Source organism: Plectropomus leopardus, unplaced genomic scaffold (assembly GCF_008729295.1).
Source record: "Plectropomus leopardus isolate mb unplaced genomic scaffold, YSFRI_Pleo_2.0 unplaced_scaffold762, whole genome shotgun sequence".
Taxonomy (NCBI): domain Eukaryota; kingdom Metazoa; phylum Chordata; class Actinopteri; order Perciformes; family Serranidae; genus Plectropomus; species Plectropomus leopardus.
In genome coordinates, this window is record NW_024683916.1 from 1 (window position 1) to 10,031 (window position 10,031).

A 10,031-nucleotide genomic window follows, 5' to 3' on the forward strand; every position below is an offset into this window, starting at 1 on the left:
TTTGAATGTAGGATGTAAGTCTGCGCTGCAGTCGTGAGGCTGCAGGCGGTGTAGTCCCAGCTTTTCTTAGAACAAAATGCAGTAATGCAATAATGCAAAAACGCAGCTAATCTCCAACCCTGAATTACCATTTACATATTTCAAGATTTTTTTTGTATTTTTTTTTTGTGCTACGTCAGGGTTCAGGAGTTGATGGGGGGTGAGCAGAGGGAGACCGGACGAATCCCTCGCACTGTGGAGTGTCACCTGACCTCCGACCTCTGTGACAGCTGCGTCCCTGGAGACACGGTTACCGTGACGGGGATAGTCAGAGTGACCAACGATGGTACAAATACACACTGAAACACACACCCATGGTTATCAGGGTGGGAGGTAAAGTTTGGAGGAAGCTCAGTTAAATGTAAAAATATTTTAAGTATTTGTTGACAGTATAAATCTGTATATAAGCACAAATCTGTAAGGGGGAAATTAATAAAAAGTGCTTTTTATGACATTAATTACACATTAAAAGTAATTTTAAACAGGTGGTCGTTCACAACCACAGTCACAGTGACTCAAAAACCAAAAAAACAGTTCTTATTTGTTCTGCAGGTAGTTCGCGGGGGAATAAGGATCAGTGCATGTTCCTCCTCTATCTCGAAGCCACTTCCGTCAGCAACACTAAAGGTATGCACACTTGTGTGTTTAGTTTTGAATTATTTGAGGCACTTCTGTAATGCGAGAGCGCAGTTAAAGGTGTCGTTTCTTGTTTATGTGAAGGTCAGCAGTCCAAGTCGGGTCAGGGCTCACATGAAGATCAGTCAGGAGGGGAGGAGTTCAGTCTGAAGGAGCTGTACGCCATCCAGGAGATCCAGTCACAGCCGGACCTGCTGAGACTTATAGTCCAGTAAGATGTCTTATTATCTGCAGTATTACATGTTTCACTGTTTCTACGGTCATGGAATTCCTGGAAAAGTTATGAAATTACTTGGAAATGGTTTGGAATCGACAGAAAGTTTTGAATATACATTGTTTTGGCAGTTGATTGAAATCTCTTCATAAAAATGTCAAAACTAATGTCTCACAAAATGTGTATCGCTTGTTTTGAATCTGTCGCTGCAACTCTTGATCATTGATTGGATCTTTGGGTTTTTATCCCCTAAATCGAGCGCAGCTTTGATGAATCACAAAGTGCTAATAAGTGCTAGTTGGTTGCAGGAATGTCAATCAGGAGGAGTTTGCTTATCTGCAAATTCCTTACACTTAAAGTCATGAGATGGGCTGAAATATTATGGAAAAGTTTTGAAATTAATTGATAAAAATATGTGGGAACGGTGATGTTTACTGTTTAAAAAACAAACAAACAAAAAACCCTAGATTGTCTTACTTATCAGCTTGTAGTTTTTAACATCGTGTGCCCCAAACCACAGAGTTTGAACTACATGGACAATGGGGGCAATACATTTATTTATTTTTTCATGGCAGAAAAGTATCATACATGCCGTGTAAAAGCATTGTGTGTTTGTTTTAGTGTATTTTTTCTTCAGTTGTAGCATCAATTATTCCTCCGTGACTTGTGCAGCTGAAGTACACCTGAAGCTGGAAAAATAAAACTGCATAGAAAATCGAGTCAAGTCTGACAATTTAGAACTGAGCCTTCAACCTGAGTTTGTCCCAAAAATGTCAACATGTCAAATCTTTTGATGTAGCGATGAAAAAAATGGCTTCTGGCAGCACCTCAGGCCCAGCCAGCAGTAATGATCTTGCATTATTGGGAATTTGTTTTCCTGTTTTTGATTCATTTCATTCGAACAGTTTAGTTTAAAGTTATATAAAAAGCATCTCGGCCTCACAGAGCAGCTGCTGTGGGTGCAGACTGTTAGTCCTCTGTAGTGCTGTGTTAACACCGTGCTGTTCTTCAAACCAAAATATAAAACTCTGATCGTCTCTGCGCTTTCAGGTCTTTGTGTCCTGCCATCTACGGCCACCTGGTGAGTTGTTCGCTGCATTGTTACCGACCGCATTTTCATCACGTTACAAAGGGATACTGATGATCTGGTTGGATACAGCGCTGACATTCACACCTGGTAAACAGGGTTTGTTGTGTTGTCTCTGTGAGTCGAGTTCAGTCTGACGTTGTGTTGTTTGTGTCTGAAGCTGGTGAAAGCGGCTCTGGCGTTGGCGTTATTCGGAGGCCGACAGAAACACACGGACAAGAACAGCGTCCCCGTCAGAGGAGACTCACACATCCTGATGGTGGGAGACCCCGGACTGGGAAAGAGTCAGATGTTACAGGTAAAACTCAAAAAGCACACCCAACACTTTAACCCTTAGTGAGGCGCATTTAACATGCTTTTCATTCTTCATTTTTGGATAATTTTGGCCGTGTTAATGCATATGGCGTGCATTTTGGCAAGTATTTTTGATTAGCTCCTACATTAGCTCCTTGATTAGCTCCTACAATAAGTCTAAAATACACTGTGGAAAATACTGTTACATTCAGACTGTTCAGGTCCAAAAATGCTCCATTGAAACCCATTCAAACTGACATTTTTGATCCCACAGCCATCAGAGCAGAAAAACAGGACTTGTATTATTTCTGGGTGTCATTCTGGGCTTTTGACTCTGAATTTGTCATTTTGACTATTTTCCACCTGATGAGGTCATTTTGACCATATTTGGCAACGGTGTTAACACAGCACAACAGAGGACTAAGATGGCTGCACCACTGCACGCTCGTGAGCCGAATGTTTTATATAACTTTAACTAAACAGTCGAATGAAATTAATCAAAAACAGGAAAAAACAATCCCAATAATGCAAGCTCAGTACTGCCTGATGGCCTGAGCTGCAGAACATTTTTTTTCATCGGAGAATGGTAAAAATTGGTGACATGGTGGTAGTTTTTTGGGACAAACACATGTGTAGCTCATGTCTAATTGTTCATGACTGACTCGAATTTTCTATTCAGGTTATTGTATTCCGCTTCAATGTACCTCAGCTCACAAGTCACGAGGAATAAGTTGATGCTACAACTGATGTTTTTTGTCAAGAATACTATACACACAATGCTTTTACACTGCATGTAAGGATTACGCGTGTTCTGCCATGAAAATAAATAAAATTGGTTATTTGCCCAGTCAATTGTCCATGGTAGTGTCAAACTCTGTGGTGTTGGGGCCACGATTTTAAAAACTACAAGCTGATAGTTAAGAAAATGCTAGGGTTTTTTTGGTTGTTTTTTTTAAAAGTAAACATCACCGTTCCCACATATTTTTATCAGATTATTTTCAAAACTTGTCCATAATATTTCAGCTAGGTTTATATATAATGTAATAAAATACTCATGACTAAGGGTAAGAATTTTGCAGATTAGAGAACTCCTCCTGATTGACATATCTGCGAGACCAACAACACTAAGAAACACTTGTGCTTCATCAAAGCGTGCGCTGATTTAGGGATAAAAACCCAAAGATTCGCAATCAAGATCAAGAGTTTCAGTGCAACAGATTCACCACAAAGGGTTGGGGAGGGTGGTGGGGGGTTAGATGTCTGCTTGCAAAGTTAACAGACCGCATATACATCACGTTACAAAGGTATACTGAATGATCTTTGTTGGAAACAGCTCTTGACCATTCACACTAGGAAAACAGGTTAGTTTAGTGTTCATTCTGACGTGTGTGATCCCGGACTGGGAAAGAGTCAGATTTACAGGTAAAACTCAAAAAACACACCCAACACTTTAACCCTTAGTGAGGCAGATTTAACATGCTTTTCATTCTTCATTTTTTGATAATTTTGGCCGTGTTAATGCATATGGCGTGCATTTTGGCAAGTATTTTTGATTAATCAGTGAGTTTCCAGCTCAGCTCCTACAATAAGTCTAAAATACACTGTGGAAACTAAATAGTTACATTCAGACTGTTCAGGTCCAAAAATGCTCCATTGAAACCCATTCAAACTGACATTTTTGATCCCACAGCCATCAGAGCAGAAAAACAGGACTTGTATTATTTCTGGGTGTCATTCTGGGCCAGCAGCTACACTCACACACTGACATATCCCAGACTGTCAGCAGCTACACTCACACACTGACATATCCCAGACTGTCAGCAGCTACACTCACACACTGACATATCCCAGACTGTCAGCAGCTACACTCACACACTGACATATCCCAGACTGTGATAACCAAAAAAAATCTACTTTGCATGTAGTATTTTGAAAATAATTCTTTTTTATGTTTTTTGTTTGTTTTTTTTTAATCTGAAGACATAGTAGCATTATGACAAAAACCTGGTATCTAAAAATTAATGAATATTTGATATTTTAATAAAGAGTATTGTTGGTTAAAAATGAACTCAATTAATGTAGAAAATAATAGTTATGTGTAACATTTCTTTAAAGCTTGATTTTGAAAAGCAAATTTTGTGCTTAGAGTTACACAAGTGTGTGTAATATTAAAGCAGGCCTTCAGGGTTAAACAAAGCAGTTAAATTTGTCCGATATTAGTAAAAACACAGACAATAATGTAATTTTGTTACTTCTTAGGTGAGATTGTAACGTATTTACTTTTTGGATCTGTTACGAAGAACGAAAATATATAACGAAAACAAAACAGTCTTAAAATATAAACCGAAGTTCGAAACAAATAATTGAAAAACAAACAAGAAAAACAAAGCAAAAGCGAGGAGAAAAGAGGTAGCTAAATTTCTGGCATCACCAAATGTTCAACTTTAACCTTTGTTTGTTTTTTACAATTTTAAATTCAGGCAGGTGATTTAAAATTACTTAAAGTTGTGAAATGGGGTAAAACACTGTAGAAGAAGAAGTTTTGGAAATTCATTGGCACAATGTGTGGGAGCCCTGATGTGTGAATGTTAATGCACTTACATATTCGTGTGTGTGTGTGTGTGTGTGTGTGTGTGTGTGTGGTTTTTGTGTGTGTGTGTGTAGGCTGTGTGCAACGTGGCTCCCAGAGGAATCTATGTGTGCGGCAACAGCACGAGCACCACAGGTTAATTTTCTTTCTTAATTATCTTATATACGCAGCTGGTTATTACTCTCTGGACAGTCTTTCAGATTTGTTGCAACATAATCAAGTTATTTAATATTCATATCTTAAACATCAATATTTAATCTTTCTCTCTCTCTCTTCTGTTTAATTTTATTTTTTAGGACTAACGGTGACTTTGTCCCGAGACGCAGGAACAGGAGATTTTGCTCTTGAGGCCGGTGCGTTGGTGCTGGCTGATCAAGGTGAATTTTGGTCAGAGAGTGTAAACAGCAGTTTCGTGAGTTTATTTGTGCGTTTGTTGTGTTTATATAATGAATATTGATCTATTATAGTGACCTTAAGGTTTATTTAAAGTGTCCTCTGCTCAAATACTGTGCTCAGCTCCCAAAAATGTGTGCTAGAAATGTACTTTCAGCAGCTGTTGGGAAATGCTTTAACCCTTTAACAACTGGATCAACATCAGTTTTTTTTGTGCTGTGTTCAGGTGTCTTTTAAAATCATTTAAACCTCTAAAACCTGAGTTATTTGGTTTGATTTATTTCAAAAACATGGGCAAAAATATAAAAATGGGTGGGTGGGGAGTGAACCTACAAAAGTAAAACTACACTTATATTACTTAGAATAATATATTTGTTCATTTTCAGATAATTTTATTGTAATTTTTATTTCTTCTTATTTACAAAACTACCTCTGAGATGTTTTCTGGTGCGAGGTCATGCAGTGCCTTATAAACTAATAAAAGAATTTTAAAATCAATGCAAAAACTAACAGTGTAGAGTTTTTTAACCGGCGTAATGTGCGTTATGACAGGACTCAAAGTGTTAAACTAACTTTCTAACTCACAGATGAGATTAAAAAAACAAAATAAAACCCTGAAAATGAAACCAGATGAATGAACAGTATGGAGACCAACGCTCTCGACAAAGTGTTTGCTTTATTCTCTGTTTATATTTTTTAGGTCTGTGCTGCATCGATGAGTTTGATAAGTTGGGTCACCAGCAGCAGGCTCTGCTGGAAGCCATGGAGCAGCAGTCGGTGAGTCTGGCGAAGGCCGGAATAGTTTCCTCTCTGCCCGCCAGGACGTCCGTCATCGCTGCGGCCAACCCCATCGGAGGACATTACAACAGAGGCAAGACCGTCTCTGAGAACCTGAAGTAAGTGAGCTCACAGCGTCTCCGCGGATCCTTAAAAAGTCTTAAAAGGCATTGAATTCATTCATCTTAAAATAGTTCCTTAATGGGTATTAAAATGACTTAAATTAATCTTTTGAAAGTCTTGAAAAATGCTCAGACATGAAAGCAGGATTTTTTTCTCACGTTGCTTTGTGAAATCTTAAAATAACTGTTAATATCTATTTTTTTGTTAAATATTTGAATAAAATCTTCTGCTTCTCTCCCACTGCTGCTGTCAAACCAAGAAACCAAGATAGATACTTTTATGATAATGTAATATGTTCACTGTCTTGCATGTGTTTCACTCTAAAAATGTTTGATTTTTTCAACATTTGACATAGAAAAATTTTTTTTACTTACTTGAACTGATAAAAATAAAACTGTTGTTCTTCAATTTTTAGTCATTGGAAAATTGGTCTTAGACTTTATTCTGAGCGTCATTAAAAAGTCTTAAATATACCTTTCGTTAAGCTGCAGGCACCCTGGCTCGGCCGTCGTCAGTGAACATACCTGAGGTTAACTTGTACTTACAGTGGTGCGTTTTTGTCTTTAGGATGGGCTCCGCGCTTCTCTCTCGATTTGACATCGTCTTCCTCCTCCTGGACATCCCAGACGAGTCACACGACCGCCACCTGTCAGAGCACGTGATGGCGAACAGGGCGGGAAAAGGCAGAACCAGCAGCGCCACAGTGACCAGGGCCAGCAGTGATTTAGAGACCTCCATCCTGCTAGAACACTCTGACATGCCGCTTTCTGAACGCTTGCAGGTAAAAATACGTTCTCAAGGAGTGCAGTCATATCTGTCGAAAATAATTAGTATTTATGCAGTATGTGCGCGTCCTTGTCAAGGTCCCTCCAGGGGAAACCGTGGACCTGATCCCAGTGTCTCTGCTGAGGAAGTATATCAGCTACGCTCGGCAGTATGTCCACCCCTCGCTGTCTCCTGAAGCAGCACGGACGCTGCAGGTCTTCTACCTGTCGCTGCGATCTCAGGCGCACTCGGCTGACTCCACGCCCATCACCACACGGCAGCTCGAGTCTCTAATCAGACTAACTGAGGTGCGTTTTCTGTGTTTGTTCAGCAACATGTTATGTAGGTTTGGATGGTTTGTAATTTTTCACACCTCCCCGAAATTTCACCCCCCAATAAAATATATGAGAATGCACAATAGAAACCCCCAAAAAATCAAGAAAAGTATCTATTTTCCTTTTAAACAGAGAAATACGCACCTTTTGAATTCAACTTTCTCTCGGTCACAGAAGACTGACGAGGCTTGATTTCCTCCTGAACTCGTCATAAAACACACTTCATTAAAACTCACTCGACCTGTCTTGGTTACTCTTGTTGGTAATCGGGTTAGTAAGTCCACTGTTGCAACAATCACCAGCTGCGGTTTGGTCCAGATAAATCCTTAATTCACCAGGTTAGATGTCAAAAACCTGCCGTGTGTTTTGTGCAGGCGAGAGCCAGACTGGAGCTCAGAGAGACGGCGACCGGAGGAGATGCTGAGGATGTGGTGGAGATCATGAAACACAGGTGAAGCTGCAGGAGTCTTTGAGTGTTTTTGGGCTGCAGCTAACAAATCATTTTATTTTTGATTAATTAATGTTCGTTCTAATGTGCGAAAAGAGAGAAAAATGCCCTTCATAATTACCTTAAGCCCAAGGTGATGTCCGACCAACAGTCCAAACTTAATCGCACAAGACAAAGAAAAGGAAAAAAGTATGTCATTGCAGGAGCTCGAAGCGGGGAATATTTGGGATTTTTACTGTGAAAAAATGGCGTCATTGAATTAATCATTTATCAAAATATGGGAAAAATTACTTTAGATTTAAGATTTTTTTTTCTTTGTTAAACTGCATTTCATAGCATTTACTCCAACAAAACCATTAAAGAACTGAGAAATGTAGACGCAATGCAAGAAAAACAAGATTATATCGTGTTGCGCTCTGTGTGTGTGTGTGTGTTTGTGTGTGTGTTTGTGTGTTTCTGTGTGTGTGTGTGTGTGTTTCTGTGTTTCTGTGTGTGTGTGTCTGTGCGTGGTTGTGTTTCGCAGTCTGGCTGATACATACTCGGATGGTTTGGGAAATCTGGACTTTGAGCGCTCTCAGCTCGGATCGGGCATGAGTCAGCGCAGCGCTGCGAAACGACTGGTCAACGCGCTGCACTCGCACGCTCAGAGGACCAATCAGACACAGTTTGACCTGCAGACGCTTCGATCTGTGGCCGACAGAATGAACATCAAGGTCAGACTGAAACACGCACCAGATAAACACAGTCTGACTAAAGGTGAACTTTAGGACGTTTCTAGGATTTTGGGACATTTCTCTGATTTTTCTAGGATTTCTTTGATTTCAGGACGTTTTTCGTATTTTGGGACATTTCTAGGCGTTTAGGACATTGTGGTCTTCGTGAGGACCTCTGTCGGGGGGCAGGGGGAACTTTTTTTGATAAACAAGCTCTATTTTGATGCTGTTTTATGCACTCTGGCACTTTAAGTAGACTAAAAGTACAAAAACAATTCCCAGTGTGAATCACTTTTTTATTTTGAATTGTTAGGGAGACAACCTGGCATCCTGTCGGGAGCCAGATTTGGCCCGCAGGCCTTAAGTTGAGTATCACTGCTTTAAAGAAATGAGAAAACGCGATGCAATAACAGAAAAAGAAGCATGATAGAAAGATTTGTGTAGGTTGAAATGTCTCCTCCCAGCACAAACACTTTCAAACAGTAATTCAGGCCATGAATCAGTGTTTCATACGTGCACTAAAACCTGAAACATCATCGGTTTTTGGATGCTGGATGGTTTAATCAGTTCTTCATTCCTTACAGGTGATGGATTTCGAAGGTCTGGTGAGTTCGCTGAATGAACAGGGTTTCCTGCTGAAGAAAGGAGCCAAGCTGTACCAGCTGCAGACCGTCTGATCAGAAAACACACCTGCTCCTCGCCGCAGACGTGGCTCCGAGGTTAGTAATCGGGACGACTGAACAGGGTCACTTTCAACACCAGAGAGAAAACATTTGATGTTTCACCAAACCACAGACCAGCAGGCGACTGTTACCTTTTGAAGAGACTGTGAAAACCACGACAGAGACTGGACAGACCACCAGACTACTGAAACCACAGAGAGAGCGTCCATCTGCAGCCGCAGTTTCCTGTTTGAGCACAAACTTCCTGCTAAATAGAGGAACTGACCTGAGTACAGACACATGTCAAAGTCTGCATTTATCTGCACAAAAAAGCTTCAAACTAAACGTGGTGTTATTTATGTTGATTGTGATTTGGCTCAGTTAAATGGGACTTCAGACATTACAAAAGACTGTCACTGATACCATCAAGAAACTTTTCAAAACTTGAAAATCCTAATAGTCAAGTACACTTTGCTTTAAAAAAATATACGTTTCACAGCACATGGGGCCTGTTTCAAACAGCAGTTGTATTATAATTTTTTGTTTTCTAATATTTCAAAGGTCGTTCGGTCTTTGACAGTGTGCTGAACGTCACAGAGAGGCGGTGACATATATTATAGGAATATTTAAGTTGTTGAGTGTTGTTTCAGGTTTTTTTTCATGCATGTTACTTTGATCTAGAAATACATTTGACTACAGTTAAAAACTAGGATCAACAACAGTTTTCTTGTGCAGCACAAAGACACCTTCCACAAGCATTTAAACCTTTGAATCCTGAGCAAAGTGGTTTATTTTAATTTTAAAAAAACAACAAAAAAACATGGAAAAACAGCACTGAGCAACTCAGAAATTAGTAAAAGTTGACAAAAAAAGTTGACAAAATAATAACCAGAAAAGAGAAAGAGATAATTATTAACATTCTAAAAAGTAAACAGTGAATTAAATTTTCAAGTTA

The 10,031-nt window shown here is 39.6% G+C and overlaps 1 protein-coding gene across 1 annotated transcript; it reads left to right on the forward strand.

Annotated features, from left to right (window-relative positions):
* Positions 1–179: 179 nt before the first annotated feature.
* Positions 180–9,847, forward strand: mcm8 (minichromosome maintenance 8 homologous recombination repair factor; the record flags this gene model as incomplete). Its single annotated transcript, XM_042482988.1, has 13 exons — positions 180–325; positions 592–666; positions 760–886; positions 1,940–1,970; positions 2,137–2,274; positions 4,935–4,995; positions 5,157–5,237; positions 5,954–6,149; positions 6,721–6,934; positions 7,017–7,226; positions 7,628–7,704; positions 8,225–8,414; positions 8,999–9,847. Coding segments are annotated over 13 exons (1,639 nt in total), but the record flags the coding sequence as incomplete, so codon positions are not given.
* Between the last annotated feature and the right edge of the window lie 184 nt (positions 9,848–10,031).